A 23,892-nucleotide genomic window follows, 5' to 3' on the forward strand; every position below is an offset into this window, starting at 1 on the left:
AACAGGCCACTTTATTAGGGAAATATCATGGTCAAAGGTCACAGGTGTCAAGCTCTAGTCCTCGGGGCCGCGTTCCAATATGTTTTCCAAGTTACCCTCGTTAAACACACAACCGATTCTAAAGATTCAGTTCACTTAAGAACTGGAATGCAAAACAGTGCTAGCAATTGCAAGTTGCTGGTTGAAATAGCCGACTGGATAGTGACTCGGGCTCTTGCCCAGTAAGAAGTTGGTTCGATCCCAGGTGCGAAAAAATACCTAGATGTTCTTTTGTTGTGCAATTAACCTTTTGTTTATTTATTCTTTTTTTTACCTCGTGTAATGTACCTATTGAAGTGTCCATGAGGTGTACCTACACATATTGTCATATAAAGCACTTAACCAAATGTCTGATTTTTATGTTTTAATTGGCGAATATAAAAACAAGGAATAAAACACCAGACAAGTTTTAACATAAATGTTTATTAAAAACAATAATATTAAAAGTAAATTTCAAACCAGCAATCCAATGCGAAATTGCAGTAGATATATTGGATAATAATATTTAGGCGTATATATGCATGCACGTTATTTAAAAACTACTATAAGTGTTATAAAATCAAGATTACCCAAAGAGAAGCATAATCTCCCCGTTGTTGCATAACGGCGCATCCCTTCATGCAATAAAGTTAGCCGTTAGCTTGGAGAAAACGCGCATAAAAGAAGTGGTCTTTCAGTGAGTGGTTCTTTCTTTCCTTGGCAAATCGTAAATCTACATTCTGGCTTACATCGTCCACGCCAAGAGGGAGACACAACACGTTCACTGACTGATCCGTTGATGCACGGTAAGGAAGGCAGTTCACCCATGAACTCGTTCGCGAACGGGAAAGTCAGGATTCGTTCCCTCACTGATCCGTTCTCGCGATGAACTGGAAATGCAAATCACTCACTCACTCGTTCACTCATAGATCCGTTCGGTTGGTGAACGGGAAATGCAATCCACGACAAATCATATGAACTGAAAAAAGATAGGAAGTGATTCGTTCACTCTCGTTCACTGATGAAAAAATCCGGTCACTCACGAGCCAACACTAATGGCCACAGAAAGAGAGTAGCCTATTATTATTATATATAATATTTTGTTGGGGGGGGGGGGGGGGGGTAGTTGTATTGTTTGATGTATATGTTGTTCCCACGGGATGCTGTAATATAGAGAAAAACGTGTGCGTTGTCGACATTACCGTGGGTTTACTTGATTGTTTTTTGTCTGGTGTATTGCTTAGTTGTGTGTGTTATTGAAGTAAAAAAAAAAAAAGATCAGTGTGTGTGTGTGTGTGGGAACAATTCGTTTGAGTGAACTGATTCTAAAGATTCAGTTCACTTAAAAGAACTGGAATGCACATCACTCCAATCTATCATTTTGTGTGTAATATGTGATAATATGATGAGACAATTAAACCTTTATTTGGTTTCACTGTCATAACGAATCGAAAAAGTGGCCAGAGACAAAAAAACTGTTTGACACCCACGGTCAAGAAGATCTGTGATGTGTATGTCTCAGAGAAATGCCAAGCATGTGGGCCTGTTTGAATTATGCTTTTTGCTTAGGAACTTTCTTGTTTGAGCAAGTTAACCCACAAGGAAAGGTTGTTCAAATTCTAAAAATGAGAATATGCGCAATAGAAAATGCATGGATTATGAGCAACCTAACCTTCGCATTGGGTGGCTTGCAAAAAAAAAAAAATCCAACATGTAAGGCATGTTGATTTATTTTCCTGCATCAGCGAGTGAAAAATGCAGACTGATACAGTAGTAACAAACACGCAAACGTGAAAACAGGACTTTTACATTACGAACACAGCATCCATGATTGGCGCCCCCAGCCACCATTTAACATTTGCCACTTCAAATGGCAAAGCGCAGTACAAAAAAACATAACAGGCTCATTTAGGACCTAGTGAGGTACATGAACATAAACGTGTACCCCCTGACAGCTAGACACGCAGGCAGACCATAATAATCCAGAGAAGCAGAGGTCAGACATGCACAACATGCAGCTGTTGTGTACATGCATCATATGAGCAATACACAAACACGTTTGGATTATTCAAATGCTACATTTTTTCTTTTTAACATTCAAATATTTTTTTCCCTTCACAGCAAACAGATTTCTTGTCACACAAGAGCCTGGCCCTGTAATGCCGGAGAGCGATAGAGACGTGAGAGTAAAATGAATATTCACAGCATAACAATTGAAAATATTTTCCAATTCCTGGGGAGTTATTGTATCCCTGAAAAAAAGAGAAACAAATCAAATATGTGTGATAACAGCGTCGTAACATCACTCAAGCAAAGCTACATCTCAGAGAGTGCAAAAAATTCTAAATGCTGAACAGCTGCAAAAGCTTTGGGACAATAGAGCTCTTTACAACACTAGAGGGCGCTATTGTTTTATCAGTTGTAGCATGAACATGCAGACAATACAACACGAGTCCTTTTCATCGACTGTGAATTAACGGGAGTTGCGCATGAGAAGGCCACTTGTTTTTTTCTTCTTACTATTCTATCATTTATTTTTCAAAATGAATGCTAACTGGCTAGCTAAAGGTACCTATTAAATCATCAATTTGATCAAAATATCAGATTTTCTACGTTGAGTGAAATCATATTTTAATGTTTCTAAAAATATATTCAAAATATTTTAAGGTAATTGCTGAAAATATGGAAACAACGTAGGACTTAATTGTGGTGATAATAGTGTAATCAATAACCATTTCCGTTTTCTAGATTTATTTTTCTAGATTTATTATTATTATTCTCTTACATGGCACTCAATGAAGCACTCTCCCTATTTTATAAGAATTTGAGAGCCTTCTTGGTATCCATGGTTATCTGGTGCAATTAGGATCCGTCCGTCCATCCATCCATCCATCCATCCATCTGATGGTCGCAAATGTGCTGGAGCCTATTCCAGCTGACTTTGGGCAGAAGGCGGGGCACACCCCGAACCGATCGCTAGCCGACCGCAGGGCCCACATAGACAAACAATCGTTTGCACTAACACTTACGTACGGGGAATTTGGAGCGGTCGATCGGTACTGAATATGAAGCGACTTTTGAACTTAAAACCCGAACGACAACGTGGTCTCTGGCATAAACAAGTTCAACACCCCATGCATGCCATACCAAGCTCCCAAGGATGCATAAGTGCTAATTGGTTGGAGTCAGAGATGAAGCTGAAAGCCAGACATTTATGTCCCAAGCCAAAATCATGCAGAGGAAAGCATTTTTAGGGGGCGGGGCTCTTGCAAAAGGACGAGGCTCAACACAACACAGACGACAACACGGAGACGCTAGCTAAGGTATCTCGCTGCCACGCCCTCTCCGTATGCTACATTTCTTTAGATCCAGTCCCTCCTAGCGAGCGGCAACACGCTGAGGAACGGTGAACGCGGGCCCGGCACGACACGGCACACCGTTTCGTCAAAACCCTCAATTTCCCTCATGCGATCCACGGACCAGTCGCATTTTGCTTGCAGATTCAAGACCTTTCCCAGGCTTCATCTTCATTTGATCACTTGAGATCACATGGGATGTGGACCTCGGCAAAGAGTGGGGTGGGAGGGGGTCAGGTTTGGCAGGCTCTCAATGACGGCTATCGATCAGGCAGGAAGCCGAGGCTCAATCTTCAGTGAGAGGTCATAGAGAGTATCTTCATCCATGATCAGCGTTTTATCCAGGAGGTACTGGGTCACCTGCATGGCAACGATAATGCCCATTCTTGTATCCACATAGACATTTGGAATATGTGTTTGATAGATAATTTCTGTGTTGTAGCTCAGTGGTCTAACCCTAACCCTAGCCCTAACCCTAACCCTAACTCCAACCCTAACCCTCTAACCTTAGCCCTAACCCTAACTCCAGCCCTAACCCTTAGCCCCAACCCTAACCCTAGCACTAACCCTAACCCCAACCCTAGCTCTAACCCTAGCCCTAGCCCCAACCCTAACCCTAGCCCTAACTCCTAACCCTAGCCCCAACCCTAACCCTAGCTCTAACCCTAACCCTAGCCCTAACTTCAGCCCTAACCCTAACCCCTAACCCTAGCTCTAAGCCTAACCCCAACCCTAGCTCTAACCCTAACCCTAGCCCCAACCCTAACCCTAACCCTAGCCCTAACCCTAACCCTAACTCTAGCCCCAACCCTAACCCTAGCTCTAACCCTAGCCCTAACTTCAGCCCTAACCCTAACCCCTAACCCTAGCTCTAAGCCTAACCCCAACCCTAGCTCTAACCCTAGCCCCAACCCTAAACCTAGCCCTAGCCCTAACCCTAACTCCTAACCCTAGCCCCAACCCTAACCCTAGCTCTAACCCTAACCCTAGCCCTAACTTTAGCCCTAACCCTAACCCCTAACCCTAGCTCTAAGCCTAACCCCAACCCTAGCTCTAACCCTAACCCTAGCCCTAGCCCTAGCCCCAACCCTAACCCTAGCCCTAACCCTAACTCCTAACCCTAGCCCCAACCCTAACCCTAGCTCTAACCCTAACCCTAACCCTAGCCCTAACTTCAGCCCTAACCCTAACCCTAGCTCTAAGCCTAACCCTAGGTCTAACCCTAATTCCAGCCCTAGCCCTCAGGTGTATGGTTTTATGGGGCAGCCCAAGTGCAACTGTGTTGCAAATTTTTCCATGATAAAATATTTTCGGCTCCACTGAGATCTGAACTCGGGTCGCTGGGGTGAGAGTCCAGGGCACTAACCACTACACTATGGAACCCACGCTTGCATTGCATGGAAGGTACGTATATGGTTTCATGGAGCAGCTCACAAGCGAATAGTATAGATCAGCGGTCCCCAACCACCTGATAACTGATGATGTTGATGAAGATGAGCTGAGAGTCATTTACCTTCACCTGATGCTCTATCCTGTAGGGTGTCTGCTGGAACTGTCGGATCTCTCTGATGATGTGCGAAATCTATTAAAACAAAAAAAAGTCCAACCATTACGTCACAATGCACTTTGGGACTTACAGTAAGTACAGTACCATTCTCATTTTGGAAAAGTTAACAAGTCCCTCTTCTGTAAAGTTGGGCGTTCCCTCCTCAATGAAGGCCAAGTCCGTCAGGTACATTCCCAAGTAGGGCACACATGGAGGGTTGCAACTGAGGTGACAAACAGAAAGTGGGAAGGAAGCCGTGCAATGCTGAGAAACATTTGAGAAGAGGGCTCACTTTTTCAAAGTCTCTCTCAGATTTTTAAACCTTCCCTCCGAGGACACCGTTTTTTGCAGCTTATCCATCAGCGCTTTTGTCTGTGCAGCAGCAGAACATGGGGTCAGTCACGACACAAGACGGAAAATACATTTGTCAAGTGCCGATCCTTGCGAGGTACACGCCCCGTAACAAGGTAGCTAGGGCAAGTGATGTCATCAGCCACCACAGATAAAATTTGCAGGTGGTAATGTCAAGCCCCGATTGGCAAGCTACATTTTCTCTGCAAGTCTAATCGCAGCCAATCTACCTCCAGGGGGGGACATTTGTACACAAAACAATTCGATAATCCTCGCAAAGGTTAACATTTATCAACCCAAGCGCCCCTCGGGCTGAGCGGCGTGACGAGACACCTGCTTGCTGATTTTAGCCCAGGTCTTTTTCAGACGATAGATGGCGCTGCGGTTGAGCGCCGACGTGATCTCCAGCACGCCGTTGTAGTTGTTGAGGCAGCGGCAGATGTCGGCCACCGCCACCCACTTCTCTATTGAGCTGGCTCTGGAGCCCACGTCCGTGTGGGTCATGATCTGCGAGGCCACCAGATTGCTCATCTGAGAACACCAGCAAAAAAATGGATGCAGCATATTAGAGCAAGGACAGGCCATTTCAGCCCGTTCCGTTCTTTAACCCGGCCCACTGCTCATTTATATTGTTAGGAGTCCTGCAATATTTGTTGCATTAACTCAACCAAATTTGAATTATTTTTGTCTCAGTTTTATTTATTTTTATTCAAGCTCCACACGTAATTGTTAATATTCAACTTTTTTTCTTCACGTTATTGTAAAAAAAATCCGTAATTAATTCAAACTCTAAGACAACTTTTTAAGTTTAATCTCGTCATGACAACTTTAAATTTCGTCAAGTCGATTTTTAATCTCATCATATCTTTAAATGTATCATTTTAATCTCATTATGATGACTTTTAATCGCATCATGATGATTTTTAATCGTCATGACGATTTTAAATCTCGTCCCCCCCTCGCTGGGTGACACTAATACGCCATTGTAATAAAATAATTTGAACGACACCCACATCATTGAAGTGTTGACTTGTTTTCATGATGTATGGGGTCCTCTCTGTCTTATCAAACTTCATCCAGCCTTGGCCAAGGAACTCTCTAAGGGAGGGAAAATGAAAATCTAATGTGTCGCAAAGACAGCTTTTAAAATGCAATATAAGAAGAAAACGACTGACTCGTATGGGATGCTCCTGAAGACGATGTGATCCAGCAGCGTGATCTGCTCGGCCAGCTCCATAGCAGAGAGAGACTCGAAGCACTCCGCTTTGGGACAGTCGGCCTGAACACACACATAAATACCAACACGTGTGACTTTGCACAAACAGCTTACAGACAAGTAACAAACAAATAAAAAGTAGATCATGTGTGTGTGTGCAGTGTGTGTAAACAGCAAAAGGAGAAGCACATTGTCGATCAAATTAAAAAAAGCATCAACGTGTTTTTTTGTACATGCATTTAAATGATGTCATCTGTCTATGTTTCTATAAAGTACAGTCTGTAAAAATATCACACACAGATTAATGGCTCATTGTACTACAGCTAATAACACAATTGATGATGAAGAGCAGTTTTTATGGTCATTGTCTCTAGAGGACATGGTACCGTGCAGACAAATTTACGGTCCTGAGTTTTGTGTGTGTGTGTAAGTGTGTGTGTGTGTGTGGGCACTCCTCGGCCATTACTCCATGAGGACAACTGAAGGTCCCGTTGTTCTGGGAGCGGCGCTATAGAGTAACCAGGGAAATTAAAGTTGTACTTGTGCACACGACGAGCGTCAATATTTAAGTACATCGGGGAGGCCCCTTCCATAAAAGTAAGAGCAGTCATAAAACACACATTTTCAAAACAAAATGATGAGTTGCTTGGTTCCACGGGGATAGAGTAACTGAAGTTTGCCACTAACTGTAACAATTGAATGAGTGCAGAATGGCATCACACCATTACATGTTTTGACCAAAGAGTGTTTATGCGTGCGTGTTTTGTCACCATCTGTAAAATGTCTTCTATCCTCAGCTGGGCGTCTTCCTGCTCATCTTGAGAGAGGCCACTAAGGGAAACAAACAAACAAACTGCTTGGTAAGAAGGGAAAAAGACAACTTTATTGACACGTACTGCTGCACTGAATTAATCATGCTCGGTTTTGATTGATACTGTCAGCTGAATATTAATTATACAACACATGACAAAGACAAGGCATCATACAGAATATTTTATCTTCATGTGTTGTTAATAAAACAACAGGCAGAATGAGTGTGCTGTGTACCTGAGTATGTTGGCAGTGGCTTTCCTCTCCTGAGGCAAAAGGTCCGGGTCTCGGAGGACTTCCTCCAGGAGACAGATGACTGACATCTTCAGTTCTCCGTTCATTTCAAAGTCCTCATTGCACAAACAAAAGGATCAACTCAAAGCACGCAAATCGTGTGTAAGTGTGAAGAAGTTGAAAAAATTACAGTGAATACGTATGTTTATCTCTAACATTTGCAGTACCCGCTGCTGACTGTCCCGATTTTTGGTTATTTCAATTTTGTGACCAAAAGATGACTAAATTTTAGAGCGGCTAAAAGCCGGTCTAAGTTGTGGCGCAGGTTGTGTCATGCGATGTAGGTGGATTTGATCAACAATGACCATGATCACTTTGCAAATATATGTAATAGCACCACTCTGACCCACAGCTGTGGGTGGTGGTGTTGTTGTTTTTTTTAACAATTATTTTAATTTATTTTGTGTCCCTTAAACATTTTGAATCCACCTCATGGTCAACAAATGTCTTCTATCATCTCCCCTATGCCATTGATTATCAGTCACCAATGTGAAATTGTTCACCTCGGCTAACCTTCTCGTCTTCCCAAAGCCTTTCACTTGTTTCTTCTTCCCCATCACGCATTCCCAAAGGTCCCCTCTAACAAGCTCCTTTGCCCTTTCAGTGTGTGTGTGTGTGTGCGTGTGTGTGTAAAAGGAGGGCTGACAGTGTTTAATATGATTGAAGAAAAGTCATATGGCGGATCAATGCAGTTGAACTTGGTGCACGCCTCCGCAGACAAGTGGCGTTCATTAGAGGAACCGCTGACCCATCTGACTGTACAACAACGGTTGCGAGGTGGCTGCAAGCGTGTCAGGATGAGAGATGAATGCACCAGCACGAACTATACTGCGGCTTTAATGAAGTGATGGGATCCCAACCCCCCCCCCCACACACACTTACCTGTGAATGTTTGGAGACCCAGTGGCGCAGCACGTTTAGAACTCTGTTGGTTGCAGCCCGCCGAATGATAAACTCTTTGTCACAAGTTCTTTCGGAGTTGTTGAACACTAGAACAGAGATCTTCATTATCGCGGTCATCATCATAATTACAGGGCAGTATGTTTTTTTTTTTCCCACTCTCTTTATTAGGCTGATGCCATTGGTGTGTACCTGGTGGCGTGCCGTGCCCCGCTGCGGCTGTGGCAATGGCAAAAGCTGAGGCAGGAGAAACTGGGCAGCGAGAGTTCTCCCCCGACTGGGCTGCAGGAAAATCAAAACCATGACAGTAGGTGAAGAAAACACGAAGAAAATGCTGTCATGTCGTTGAAAAGGCCCGACATTTTAATTTTGTAGTTTTTTTTGGAATCGAAATGTGGTCAAGTTTTTGTTTTGTCTGTTTGATTTGAACTTTGTTCAGCTTTTGAGAATCATGTTTTTGCATCATGTAAACTCTTACCTCCCGGTGGCCTGAAGCGGAGGTGTCGCGGTGTGGACGGCGAGCGACAAGGGGACATGTCTCCGGCTTCGCTGCTTTGAGGAGACTCGGGAAGGATTTTCTCTAGTGACGCTGACTCCAAGACAGCTAGAACAGATAGTGGATCTACATGTTTTTTCTTTGGCCATACCTATTTCAACTAGCCTAAGTCACCTTCTGACTCTTTGCGGCATTTTTGTTCGGCAATCCGCCGTGTCAATTATATCTAATATAAGCCCGGTCCTAATTACGGCTCACAGGCGGACTTGAATAATGATGAACACGCAGATGAGTCTCTAACGCGTGTCAGCCACAAAATGGAATTCGGAGAGGGCCGTACAGCCACAGCAAGGCCAACCCATCCGACTTGCTGATCAAAAATAGCACAATTACGATGGATCGCTGACCTCTGCGTATGCTCCGTCTCAGTTTGCCACAAAAAGGGTCAATCCTGGGAACGTCGTCCCCCTCGGCGCACTGGCTTGGACTCTGCTCGGGAGACGAGGGAAGGGGAGGCACTTGGTCTTGCGGTGGAGAGGTGGAGGAAGAAAGAGGGGGAGAAGAGGCGGTCGGCGTCGGGGTCTGGGGGGTGTGAGCCGACGTGGGGCTGCCGGCGGCCGACGGCGACGTGTTGCAATTCAGGCCTGAGAGAGGACAGCTTAGGTCCAGCCCGCCCACCCTGCCGCTGACAGGCGAGTGCAGGGAGAGCTTTCGGGCGGGCACGGGCGAAGAAGTGCGGGAGGAGATGGAGAGAGGAGGGGGAGAGGAGAACTTGCGGCAGAGACGAGGAGATTTGTCATTTATGTGCTCGCCGCTCCTGTTGTTTTGGTTGGTGGCAAAGAACAGCTCCAGGGACCTACAAAGGGAACATGGAGACCTCTCTTACAAAAACTGGAACACAAGCAAAGTCGGACCGAGGAACAATGCTCATTCATCTGAACAGAGCTTTACAATTCAGTAGTGCCTTGTATCTCTTGATGTTGTGGTGCTATAACCCTTCAGTGCAGCAGTGCTTGTAAACAAACTTTTTTTTTTGGCTATGTCAGCTAGTTTGACACAATTAGACAAATGTATTTTTAGAAAATTAAGATGAATGAGAAATGTAGGGGTCAAGCGCAATTTCTGGTCAATTATTATTATAATTATGAATATATTCTAATTAAATCCTGGTGAAAGTCTTTTCACGAATGTATTTCTGATGATTTATTATATCGCTGATTGTTTTAAATTACAATTTAAAAAATGGTTTTAGTTTTGTTCCTTATACTGTGCCAATAGTTTTTTTCGAGTCACCAAACTTTTGTCCATATGCTGCTTACACAGTCCATTCAAATACTTTGTAATTCAGATGAATTTTGCCTTTGGTTTTCAACAAGCACTTTTCCTTTTTGAAAAGACGTTTTTTTCTTTTCTTAGTCTTCAATTTCTTCACACCTTCAAAAAGCATCCACTTTCATAACCGCTAGCTATCATCTTAGGACTGAACTGTCTTTGGGAAAAAAACTCGACAATAAATCAAAACAATTGCACTCTGCCCTAATCGAAGCTGAACACAGCCATCGTGAACAACAAGCAGAAATTGCATAGCGAGATTGAAAAGGGGAAAATGAAAGGAGAAGAAGGTTATTGCAGGCAGCAGGGGAGGGACAAGTCAATCGCTACGGATGCAAGGATGTGAGAACAGAACATGCCGCACTCAACATAAATCCTTCTCCTGTGTCCGTTCATCCAAAAGACGGACGGCATTAGACAGCCATGCATCAGGTGGGCAAGACTAAAAGAGAGCGGAGAAGGTAGGACAGACCAGACAAAAGACAAAGAAGTGGAGCTGGTTACTTGGACGGATCCATGGCTATCTTCTTGATCTTCAGACTGTAGTCGGGACAGATGGATGAGATGGACAGACGGTCAAATGAGTGGTACTGCGCCCTGCAGTTTGGACGCGGCACGGTGGAGGACAAGGACACGTCAGTTCCATGAAGGGCGGGAGGGGCGGGGGGGTTGTCAAAATGAGCACTCTTGTTGTTGTCTTTCAATTGCCAACACGGGAAAGCACATAAAACGCTGGTCTGATGAGCTCATTTGGAAGAAATGCACGGACGTGGACAGCGTGTGGATCCATTTTTCCGCAATCATACGTGACTAAAATAATATCATACACGCTAGTGAATCACCTACATTCATAACAGTTACGTTATTTTGGCTCAAAATGACTGGATTGATCGATCGGTGTGTTTCTGGGCGTGTGCGGCGGGCGACCTGATGGGAATGGAAGAGAAGGGCTTCTTGTAGATGTCGGCCAGTTTGTCCATGACCACGCTGGCCGCCGTGAAGATCCTGTACGTGTGCAGGAAGGTGTTGAGGAAATCGATGGAGAGGAAGCGCAGGTCGGTCAGCCTCTCCAGCAGACGCTCCACGCTGGCGTAGCGGATCTGCGGGACCTTGCAGGAGTTGAGCGTCTTGCTGAAGCAAATGTCAACATCATCTTTATGGAGACGCACATCGGATCTGATGAGGTACACACGTACACACACACACACACAACACAAGCGTGGGTGACTGCTGCTGCAAAGCATGACAAGAAATGAATTCCAATTGGATTTGAATTCAAACGTATACACTGAAACCTCTAAAGCTCACGTCGGAATGTGAGCAAAATGTCAGATTTGGCTGTTGAACTGAATTTTGCATTTCAACGCAATTCTATTCAAATGATTTTAATAACTTGCATTAGTATGCGTTAAAAATGACACCCTATTATTCGCATATTTTTATACTTGCAAGACATTGAAATGTATTTCTTGGTTTAAAAGTAGTTGACTTATTTTTCATTTGCATGGCAACTGATAACATGAAGCACCTTGTAACTTTGTTTTCCAAGCCGCAACACAAAGAGTGGTTCGAATGAAAACATCTCTTTTTTTTATGTTTTAACAGTAATTGCAGTTGTTCCACACATTACTGAAAACATTGTCCGGTTAAAACAAATTCCATTTAAATTTTGAATTTGGTGACGTTTGAGCCCTAGAACAGTTTAATTCTCATTCCATTATTTCCAATGGGTGTTGCAATATCCCAAATCCATTGTGTTCGACCTTGGAGGTTCCACTGTATTGCAAAGAAAGAATGAAAAGCATGTCAGATCATAGTTCTGAAACCAAAATAACCAAGAAAGGAAGCATAATAATAATAAAAAAAGAATATTTTGGGGGGGGGGGTCAGAATCAACACGTTTAAAACGTCACCACCCACATGTGCTTGATGTTTTGCAACATGCGCATCAAAAAATGGCCGCCTCCTCTTCACACACTTACTTGATCATGTGAGGCACGGTGACTTTGGAGTTCTCCTCAAAGACGCTGGTCATCAGACCATTGCAGCGAATGTTATCGATACACTGAAGTGGGACACAACAAATGAGTCCATATAAACCACTTTTTGAGAAGAAATGTTCACGTCCCTACGCCGAGCTTGTGTGTGTTTGTGAAAGGCGCCGAGCTGAACTCACCTCCAGGGAGCCGCACCACGTAGGTGTTTACGTATCACTATGCCTCCACAAAGCCCAGCGGGGACTTGGTTCTTGTTATTCTGTGTGTGTGTCACCTGGCTAATATCGCTGGTCCACGCAGCCTTCTCCTGTCGCGAGGGCGCCAGCAAAACCACGGTGAACGAAGCCGAGTCAGCCGGCTCCACCACCAGCTTGAAGTCGAGCTGACCGAACACCTGACCTCCAGCTTTCGCTGAAGACGCATGCAAGTGGCATTCACTCGTTTTGTACGTGAGGCCTTTTTCACTTCCTGATCTGCTAAAATAAAAAACGTCAATCCGTGTTCCATATTGAAGTCTGTTTCTACATCCTCGCCATAAATCAATTTAATGGACAGTTAATGTCAAAAGATCCTAACCTGGTCTTTAAAAGAGAGCTGCTGATATTTAAAGAGGACTCATTCGGCTGACATCCAATTAACCTCCCCTGATGGCAAAAGAGAACTTACAGTCTTCATCGCCAGCGTCCGGCTCCTCGATGAGAGTGCAGTCGATGAGGGATAAGACGCCGCCTTGCTGCGAGCAAAAAGTGCGGTCAAGCGAGCGCAAGTGGGAATAGTGGTTGAAGAAAGCAGAGCTGGCGTCACCTTGAGGAGGTGCAATTTTCCGCCGGAGCTGCGCGTGCACACGAGGAAGTGCTTTGTGAAGAGGAAGCACTGCCTCTCGCCTTCCTTCTTCAGAGAGAGCGAGCCCAGTCGCACTTTGCTGAGCTTGCCTCGCTCCACCGACGGCAGCTGGATGAGGGAGCCTGAAGAGAGCGCCGTTGGTTCAAGACTATTGCCTCAAATTGACAAATGTGTGGAGCCACTGGTGGCCATTTTGACAGGGGCGACTTTGCCATCAAAGTGCAATTCATGTACATACTTGACCGCCATGTTAGCAGGGGCATGTATCGACATTAGCTCTTCAATGTGAGCGGCTGCACACCATTATTGTCCTTATTGAATAAGGTATGTTTGGATTTAAAAAAAAACAAAAAAGCTACAATAATTTGGTACTTATCGCGTTGCATATTTTGAGGCTACGAAGAAGGTACAAAACAATAATTTTGTTCTGCATTGGGTGTCTTTAGGCCAAAAATATCTCGATGCATTGAATCAAGGTTCCATTTTACGCCTTATTTTAACCATTGTTCTTCTTCGTATTGGAGGAGACGGTTCCTTGAAGGTGCTGATGTTATATTTGGGGGCAAGTGTCAGTTAGCCAGCTGACTTGAGTGTCATCTATGGAGGTCAGACCATGGGCCCCCATTAGGATGGTGGTAGATGGGGCAAGATGTTATCACATGGTCTGCAGTCGAACCCTTGTTATCGAAACGATAAAGACTCACCCTGCCTGACGAACGTTTGGCTGGTGTCCAGCAAGATGTCACAACCTTCCACGATCATCCTCTCGATGGCCAGATTCTTACGAATATTCTCGGTGTCGCTCACCTCGTCGTGCATGACTCTGACCACACACGCACACACACACAGACACACACACACACAATTGTCAGTGTTAAGAACAAAGGGGACAATAGTATAAATGTTCACGAGAAAAAGAAAATCTTTACCTGGACAGTTCCTCTAGTTTGGACTTTGCAAACTCGAGGCTCTTGCGCTCCACATGCTCGTGAGGCGTGTGAGCCAATAACTCATGCAGGGTGATGATGTAGCGAGGAATCTTAGACGAGAGAAAACATACTATAATTTAGAACTTTATTTTCTAGTTAAGACCGAGCCTACGGGTGAATCTCAAAGAAAATATTGTTGAAAAGTTAATTAATTGACATGAATTTTCTTCACCAGATGAATGAAGAATTCGAAAAATAGCAGAATAATAGGAACGTTTTCCTGCAGGAGTTCTCATGAAACCACGCGATGTGTGTGTGTGTGTGTGTGTGTGTGTGTGTGTGTGTGTGTGTGTGTGTGTGTGCCAACCTGGAACATGGGGTAAGTGAGAAAGGTCTCCAGCATCCTCCCCTCGCAGGCGGCGTTGGACTCGTACTGTTTGAGCAGCTTGTCGAAATCTCTGTTCTGCTTACAGTTAGCCAGAACCTGCAAGCTGTACTGATGGTTCCTCACAAACTCCTGATAGATGTTCAGCATGGGCAGCAGGATGTCGAAAAGGTCAGCTGGAAACGACATCCACAATCAGCTTGACAATGTGATAAATGATCATGAATTCAATCTATATACCATACTAAACATAAAAAAAACATATTTATTCCTATATCATATTAGATTAGAAGACTATTTATTTTATTATTATATTTGCTCCGTGTGATGAAAAAGTAACGCCTTCCTTCCTTCCATCCATCCGTCAACGAACCTACCTACTGGTCTGTACGACATTTGACAATGCTGTACAAATTCATTTGGCCCACGATTTTCTCTTGCAGGTCATGGAGGTAGGTGTGAACCAAAGTTATCATGTCAGTTACATCATTTCTAAAGTGGTTAGGCACTTGTTTCAAACAAGACCAGTGAGTCATTGGACCCAAATATACAACGAGGATTTAAACATTGACTTGATCGTCGGGCTTTATTATTGAGATATCCTCCGATGGATCCGTTTGTCAATCAACACTGAATCCATAAAAGTGGCCAACTATAAATTTGAAATGTAAACAAAGGTGCTCAAGTGAGTGGGGAGGGTGCGACTCATACCGTGACCCCATTAGTCAAGCCCCCCCAAAAAATCTGGTGTGTGCGTGTGTGTGTGAAGTCATGCAGCTGCTTACCTAGCACCAGAGTGGGCCAGTTGGCGATTCTGGCCTTCAAGCCTTGGTGGAAAATCTCATGTAAGAACATGATGGTCTCACTGTGAAGCAACACAGCGTTCACTGTTGTCAGCTCGCTGGGCATAATTGACACGTCTGCCGCTAGATTAGAAGGTAAATCTGGGCGCACCTGTTGAGGAATATGCTGCTGACGTCGTCGTGGCTGATGGGGGGCTTCTTGGAGCTGGCGGCCATCCTCAGAGGTCTGAGGAAGCAGTTGACCAGGATGTAGAGCTGATGGACGTACCTGCCGTCAAACAAAATCCAGCCGCATTATTTCAACCACACGCATCATTAAAAATGATCATTTTTGAAACACGAGACAATTTCAGGCGATCCGGCGAGCGCTCTACGACATGTTTCATTTAGCATCATTTCAGCACCTACTCTGTCTCTGCTTCCACCATGTTAAAGACAATCTGGTTCCGCTTCCTCATGCTCTCAGCGTGAGGAGAGCAGATGTAGTCCTGCACGATGAGCTTCCACTTCCTGCGACAGAGCCAGCCTCGCATGAAGCTCTGCACCTGAATTCAGACAAGCACGAGTGACGTGCAGCAGTTCCAATGATGAAGACGCTTGGCAGTAGAAAACACTTACCTTCTTAATCTTTTTGATGTCTGGATCTTCTGTTTCATGGTTGACGTGGTAAGGCCTCATACGCTCCTTGGTTTTGTTCAGAGCAATGATCTGCAAACAGAAATCATACGACAACAGATTAACACATCATTAATAAAATATTGTTGATATTGTGCATGATACAAAATCATTTACTGATACTGTAGTTCAAAGCAAAAAATCTTCTGTCTCAGAAAATTATATTTCTGGCAGCAAAGGCTTTTAAAGATCTATTCTGTCTGCGGCAGCCCCTTTTATGAGCATTTAAAAACGTGACATTTCCTGGCGGAGGGCAAGAAAATCACCGCCCATCTTTCCAGATTCAGACAAAAGGAACACATTTCATCTGGTAATTGTAAATAATTCCTTTTTCACCTCGAGCAGAGCTGCTAAAAGCTTTTTTTTTTTTCTTCTGGGCGGCAGCTGCTTCTGTGGGTAACATTAGTTGTTTTGCCTTTCAGCTTTTGTGCTTGAAAATAAACTCGATAGACCAAAAACCTGACACACTGGCTGGAGCAGCAACATTATGTAAATGCTTGCAAAGAGGAGGCTGCCAACTGTTGATACTTACAGTGGCTAGCTGCTTTAATTATTCATAAACACAGAGCACCACACACACACACACACACACACACACACACACACACACACACACACACACACACACGCACACACAAGCAAGAGTGCGTTTTTAATGAGACGAATCACCGGCTGCGCGCTGGCTCTCAAATGATAATGTTTTTTCACGTGCGGCCCCATTACGCAAGCAGATGTTCGCTAATAATAATAATAATAAGAAAGCCCTTTGTTAGCATTTTGATGATCTGCAGGGCTTCACATGTAAAATACAAAACATGGCGGTGGAGATGTGATTTATGGAGATGGTAGCTGCTGGTCCCCTTTGGGGCCAATTGCTGCTTAGCCTACAACTTGCATGTTCGCCAAGCAGCAGCAGCAGCAGCACGTTGGCGGCCATTCTACATAGCGCACTCGCGCTTCACCTGGGGAGGGAATATTGGTGCAATGGGGAGTTGGATAAGTAAGAATCTGGTGACATTTCATTCGAGGCAAGGTAGGCATATTCAGAGCTTTGATACGATTGGTGACAAGGAACTATGTGGGAGTGAAGGGGAGGAGCTTCATTTAGAGAGGGCATAGCCTGGTCTAATATGATAATAGTGCTTTGCTGCCATCTTGTGGCGTCTATACACAACTACATTTATATTTTATATATTTGTGTGTGTGAGGGGTGTCTTCCCTGTCCTTCCGCTGTTGTGTTTAACAGTGTTAGGGTTCGCGACGAATGAACTCTCCACCTGCAGGTGTCTAAAACGACTAACTTGTCTCCAGTGTGGTTCTTGCAAAATAAGTTAGAGTGAACACCACCCTAACAAACAGTATTAAGGAAACAGCAAGAGGCTCTCGATTTCACAAATTCTGCTCGGCAGCCGTTTTATCACAATCGTTTTCTTATTCTTCAATCCAGTCATGACAATGTCGCCACGCGCTCATTAACTGTTCACTTGAGAAATAATCATCACTATGGATCGTTCTTGTACTACAAACCAATAATTACCCGTGGTTGGGTGTTTACTTGAGCGGAATCAATCAAGATTTACAGTGGTGCAAAGGTCATCAATGCCTGAATGAGTGTCTGTCTCTGCGTACGTGCGTGTGTGTGTTAGATAAGTAGAACAGTTGCTTGTCGGCCGCGTGTAAAAACGCAATGGCTCATCTTTATTTTCCTCCTACATTGGGAGCATCGATCAATCCCTCCACGCAAACACACATACACGCCTCCAACCTCAAGTCATATGGAGTATCTATTGTAGAGGTAAACACGTGCCGTTACATGGCAATTAGAGTCTAATCAAAAAGATAGAAGTAGAACATACATTGATGAGTGCGATACAGTATAATATGATTTGTTGTAATGTACTCAATGTCAATCATAAAGATTGTCATTATTGCCTTTGTAAAGCCATAATGTTTGAAACGGCTCTTAATAAAGTGTCTCTCGTGCGTGTTAGTCGATACCTCGGCTTTCAGCCTCTCAATCTCGGTGTCCTGGTCCTCCAGTTGTGTGCGCAGCTGATTGGCCGCCACTTTCTCCGTCTCCACGATCTGGACTAGGTGGATGTACTTCTGCATAAGCACCTCTCGCTCGATGATGATGTCTGAATAACTGAAAGGGAAGGGATGTCCTTCTATGATGTTGAAGAAATGTCAGCTGGATGAATGAATGCAAGAATGTGGCGATGAAATGTAGAGTGAGTCAGTTGCCGTCTCGTTGTCTACCTGGCCTGTTGAATGGCCTCCACCCATTGGTCACACTCCACTTCCTCCTCTGTTCGCAGCTCCAGAGGCTTCTGTCCATCGTGGCCGAACACCACCAGGAAGTAGTGCTGTAGGTGCAAATGAGAGAACGTCCAATTTGTCAAATATGGAAAATGCATTCCTCCATTGCAGTCATGGAGCTGTTTTACACGTATACGTACATAAAAATAAAGCTGCCATGCCTCCTGTTTTTTGTTTGGTAATCTGGTCTTCAAATGTATACTGCATACACAGACACACGCCAACACAGGCACTCACCTAGAGAGCGGAACACAGAGTCGCACTGTGTGAAGCTTTTATTCAAATGGCCGTGTCCCGGGGCACTGGGTTAGCACAAGAGCTGCTATTCTTAGCCAAGCAAAATCACACAAGACTTTGAGCGCCGAGTGGACTTTTGCTCTGCTCCCTTCCCGTCCATTCTCTTCGCATTTCACCTCTCATCCCACTCTAGCTCCTCTCCAAATCCACTCCCCCCCCCATCTCGGCATCTCCTCATGCTTTCATCCCTTTGTGTCTCAGTGAGGATTCAGTGAAGCGAGCAGAGTCCAGAGGAGGCGGAGACATTTGCCCCCGAGGAAAACGGACGGGCTTCGGTGCTATTGAGATGGGCTGGAGTCACCGAGGTTATTGGGACAAAAACAGCAGCATCTCCTTTCTCATATCCAGATCTTTTTTATTATTATTATTATTTTAAAACCACCTGTCACTTCGATTCACTGACTGCCAGGACATTATTACATCAACGCTAATCTGTACTGTCACAGATCCAAAACACATCCAAAGACAGAGTGAAGAAAAGAGCTGTTACGTAATATTTCTTGAGCACGTGGATGTTTTGAAATTGTGTCTAACAGGGGAGCGTCTCCATGGCAACGCCACATCGGAGTCTTCCGCCTGGGTTTTGTACTTCCGCGATGCCTCTCTGTGTTTTTTGGAGTTTTCTTGATTACACATTACAAGTTCGGGAACAAAGATGGAAGAGAAGTTGCTGTGTTACTACAAAGCGGAGGGAAATTATGTAAACATTGGGACAGTCAATGAACATGAAACATGGAAAGATTTTCTGTGCGAAACACCTAGTTTCTATACATTTTGACTCTCATTAGCTACACATTCTTTAAATACGAGACCTGTACAGGCAGCTCCCTCCGAAAGAGTATTCGGGCGCTTTCTCACTCACACACACAAATCTTCCCATCCCAACACAGTCATTTCGGAATCACTCACATGCTCACTCTCCCTTCAAATCGTCTCCAATGTACCCTCCTAATCCCCGAGGGCTTTCAGTGCACTGTAAGAAATTCCATTTAGACATGTAAAGACGCGGGGCGAACGCTTCTAGAAACAATGAAGCACTCGGAACACAATTTGAATTCGTCCGCTTGCTCACCTGAATCCTCATCTTGAGAGAAACCGCTCTCAAGGAAATGAGGGACCAATTAGGTGAAACGGAATGGTTTCTTATGACGTGCTTAGTGGTTAGAATTCATGACCTCAAAGACACTATGAATGAAACCATGCATGCCTTTCTGGCTATGTGGCATTTATGATTTGGCTAAAAATGACTCCATCAAGTATATCTGATACCCGTGGGCTATTAAAGGGTTAAACCAGCGCGAGAAACAATACAAGTCATTTGTAAGAACGTTTCGACTCGTTGAGTGGGATCACTGTTGTTGTCCCCACCCACCAGTCTTGTGGATCCCGCTCCCAATCTTCCTTTCTTATTCTCATTATCTACCTCTGCTGGACTCCCACAGGGCCAACAAGTCGACTTTTTCCATACTGTCTTAAAGCGGCAACAAAACAGGGACGAAAAGCAACTGGAGGATGTTTTGACTACTGAGAGCAACAAAGTTCACATCGAGACATAAGCATTAGGAGGCAAATTTGTTCCACTCTTACTGAGAGTCACAAGAGAATGGAATTGCAATGATAATTGGCGAGGGTTTAAAAGCTTTCAGAGAAGAGGACGTAACAATAGGTACACCAGTAGCATATGCAGTATGCATCCATTTTCTATACAGCATGACTTCATTAGGTTCGCATCGTCCGTCTGTCCATCCACAACCAGACAAGCACATAAAGTCAACACGGTATATTTGCGCAAATGTATCGTAACGAAGCCCTTCTGTTTCCTCTCAATAAATGTTTTATGAAGCATTTTCCCACATCTGAATCATATAGTATGACTCCTGCAATGTTCGTCCATCGCTTTCAGGAAGCTTGCGGGCATACAACCTGCCAGTCGTAAAATAGAGGATTTCCCTCTTACGACGTAACAAGTGTCGAGATCAACTGTAAATCTGCTTTACTATGTTTGTTTCGTCTTCGTGGGGGCTTATTAGCTCAGCACAGACGCTTGACGGTTTTAACAGTCACTAGACTATACGACACAAAGACCCCGTGGGGTGCGTACCACCTCTCATCCATGTGTGGCGGCCATAGCAAGAACATAACGGGACTTGACTGTATAAAAGCTCATTCCCTTTTAGATGCCTGAAGAATGCATGCACGACTGATATTGAAAATATATGACTTTCACAATATAAAAACATCTGCCATAGGGGATGGGAGATAGTAATCCGGTCTTCGTGGACTCCTAAAAGGAGTCTTCTGGGATGCTGTATCGCCATTTTGATGTCATCTGCCTTTTCCAAGTGGGTGCCCTTGATGACCCTTTTAAACTTAGGAAAGAGGCAAAGACAATCACATGGCCAGGAACTGTCAGATGCTCGAGGCATTGTAAGCAGGCACGTTGTCGTTATCCTGTCTTGCGCTATAGACCAAAAATCATTTTGTAGAACTGCTGATTTGGAAATGTACTGGAACAGTAGCCCTGGTTCAGTTTTGATGCAACTACAGCCTCGACACGACAACATGGGAGTGTCATCCAGCCTTCTCAAGTTAAAAAAAAACAAACTAAAATAAAACAGTTTTAAAAAGGTCCTCCAGTGAACTGTGCGATCAACAATCAATACATGAAGATGGTGCGCTTCTCTACGTATGCCAAGCCAAACTATGCAGTGTTCAAATAGCAGCGGCGGCGTCGCTGTGGAAACCATTCAGACCAGTGTGAATGCACTCCAAATGATTTGAAGGGTTAGTATCTTTGTGCGAGTACGGCGCGCAACGAGGAAAGGCAGCAGGCTTCGTGCGCTTGGACTGCGGCTCACTGTGGGGGTGTGATACACTGCAGCAAATCCCTTAAAGTTGACTATCAGCAATAGCTGGGGGAAAAAAAAAAAAAATGTAATGAGTTGATTTTGCTCCTGAGTGCATGGCTATGCTTGTAAAATATGCGTGGCAGAACACAGGCTTGCAGCTTAGGGCAGATTGAAAATAACCCTAATTAAGCGTCACAGCTGTAGCGCGAGAGTGAGACAGGCCAGAGGGAGAAAGACAGCCGAGAAACATCACAACGCAAGCGCCGCCGTGCAACATCCAAGTGCAGTCAGAGTAACAGCAGATCTCATTGAACAGGTTAAATGGAAATGGCCTTGAGGTAAATTGCTAAATTGGCAATGGGAGTTTTAATAAAAAAAAAAAAAGCCTCTTCCAATTAACAAGCACAATATTTCATAGACCTGCACAATCTACTACATCAGGAATAGTTAAATTTTGCTCACTTCGTACTGACCATGGAACACAACTGCATCATATCGAGTGATTTTGTTTTCTCGACAAAAACAGTACCTGTACCTCACACAATGGCTATACATGATTACTCAATTATGAAAACAATTATTATTTTATTAGTCGTCGATGAATCTTGTCAACTCTACATTTTAAGTTTCACGTTGACTTCACGAGGGACTGTTGATGGTCAGGATGTGTCCCCATGGGCCTTTGACCAAGACGGAGCGTGCTAAATAGAAACGCCGCAAAGGATGAATCGCAATATATTGACGGAACACCGTGCATATTCGTTTTCTTGACCTAGAACAACTTGTTGCCGCCTCGCTCTCCCACCGTGTGCTTTGAGGAATTGAGGGGTGACAATGAGGCACCCGCTTCACCTTGACCAGTCCAATAATTAGCACATTCAAAGTCCACATCACGTCGCCCACTGTATCTCTACTGCAGCATGGAGAGGAAAGTCAATGCATTGCGCAACTCATTCCTTTCCTGGAGGAGGATCTCCTGCAGGGAGGAGGCACTGAGACGCTGCAGAGATGTTCCAACTGTGTTGCTGAAACTGGCGCAACCAGTATTTTATTTTTTCATGCAACTTTACACGGGCATAACGATGCAGAGCTTTATGCAATGACATGCAAAAGCAACATCTTTAAAAAATAAGATGCTACCAAATGGTGTAGCGCATCATCATACAAAGCACTCTAACTTGTTCCTAATGATTTGACTTGCATAAAGTAACCAAAACATTCAAAAGATAAATCCAGCAATACTGGGAGCTTTTTCCCGTATCTTGATTACTTCACATCAGTCAAAACATTAGAAACAGCTCTAAGAATGACGCAGTAGAAAACTACAACCACAAGATGATAACGTATTTTAGGTAACCTTCACGTCCAAATATTAGAAACCACCCCAGTTAGACGCAATGTAGTTCTACAGCACTGAAAATGAAAATTATGATTGTGTTTAATACGGGGATGTATTTGCTGTCATTTAACAGTTTGTGGGTACCTAATATTGTGGCATTTTAAAACAGTAACTTGAATGGCGTTGTTAGCAAGAACTCCATTCCATTTTTATTCAAGGAGGCAGTTTCCAGATTTTCCTTCCACACGTAAAGATTGAAAAATGTTTTCATGACGATTAACGTGAGATTTGGCCAACTTTGACTGTAATAACAGTTTGCACAAGTTCTATCCTTTTGTAGGTGATGTACTAATGTTCAGTGTTTGAGTCGTGTTGTGATAACATTTCCCACCTGTTTCTCAAGGGCTTCTTTCCCCGTGGTGGACATTTTGGGTGCGGGTGCGCGCTCGCAGGTGCAGCCTTCCAACAGGTAAATCCCGGCGGGGCGCGCGCTCTGCTCGTTGTCGAAGTAGAAGAGAACATTCTGGTAAAGGGCGAAGAACTTGTCGTGCCAGCGGCTGTTCTCAGCCGTCTTCTTGCTCAGGAAGCCGCGTTTGGTGCCCTCTTTACGCGCCACAGCCGACAAGAAGAGCGCGTGGCCCTCGTTGTAACGCACGCTTTTCTGCATCCTAAGCGCAGCTCGATTCTTCTTTGACTTCTTCTTTATCTTCACGGTCAACGCTCGGCCATCTCCGTGGGAAAGGTTTCCCCGCCGAGGTGTCTCAGAGACGCCGAGCAGTGCGTAAAAGTTGTCCCGCCGGCTCATGCGCTGCGTCCGCCGACGCGCCCGGAGACGCCGATGAGGAATCCATGGCGCTCGCTCACAGCTTGTCTGACAACATCGAGAAGCCTCAAGTGGACGAGGATAAAATGACACAGAGAGATAAGCTGTAATCGGCTTTTGGATGTGGTCAACTGTGTGGCACAGACATGCACCCACGTAACCACGAGCCCCAGCCCCTCCCTCCCTGCGTGGCCGACTCTCTCACCGTGTGATGTTAAAGGCGGAGCGAGAATTTCATTTCGATGTTGTGCTATTATGACTTCAGGAGTCTTCTTCCACTTGTAGATGTACCTGAAGTGGCAAAATTATTCACA

The 23,892-nt window shown here is 44.5% G+C and overlaps 1 protein-coding gene across 5 annotated transcripts; it reads right to left on the reverse strand.

The window, feature by feature from the left end:
- Positions 1–1,730: 1,730 nt before the first annotated feature.
- LOC119126948 (ras-specific guanine nucleotide-releasing factor 2) lies at positions 1,731–23,744 on the reverse strand. 5 transcript variants are annotated; one of them, XR_005098731.1, is made up of 30 exons: positions 23,147–23,743; positions 18,211–18,317; positions 17,950–18,097; positions 15,895–15,984; positions 15,685–15,821; positions 15,428–15,544; positions 15,259–15,338; positions 14,456–14,649; positions 14,089–14,198; positions 13,864–13,982; positions 13,121–13,281; positions 12,983–13,049; positions 12,591–12,727; positions 12,302–12,384; positions 11,247–11,495; positions 10,824–10,916; positions 9,395–9,843; positions 8,970–9,095; positions 8,684–8,773; positions 8,474–8,580; positions 7,535–7,647; positions 7,258–7,318; positions 6,447–6,550; positions 6,285–6,369; positions 5,605–5,802; positions 5,213–5,292; positions 5,026–5,143; positions 4,888–4,956; positions 3,121–3,734; positions 1,731–2,937 (listed from the first exon to the last, which is right to left on the reverse strand). XR_005098731.1 is itself a non-coding variant. In XM_037258537.1 (29 exons), exons 1-29 carry the CDS (start codon positions 23,558–23,560, stop codon positions 3,642–3,644), a joined length of 3,987 nt encoding a protein of 1,328 aa, XP_037114432.1. In that variant the 5' UTR covers positions 23,561–23,744; the 3' UTR covers positions 1,731–3,641. The 5 variants fall into 5 exon arrangements, 4 of the variants coding, with proteins under 4 accessions (XP_037114432.1, XP_037114431.1, XP_037114434.1 ...); XM_037258537.1 differs by having other exon boundaries at positions 1,731–3,734; positions 8,696–8,773; positions 23,147–23,744; XM_037258536.1 differs by having other exon boundaries at positions 1,731–3,734.
- Positions 23,745–23,892: the final 148 nt, after the last annotated feature.

This window comes from Syngnathus acus, chromosome 9 (assembly GCF_901709675.1).
Source record: "Syngnathus acus chromosome 9, fSynAcu1.2, whole genome shotgun sequence".
NCBI classification, from domain to species: Eukaryota; Metazoa; Chordata; class Actinopteri; order Syngnathiformes; family Syngnathidae; genus Syngnathus; species Syngnathus acus.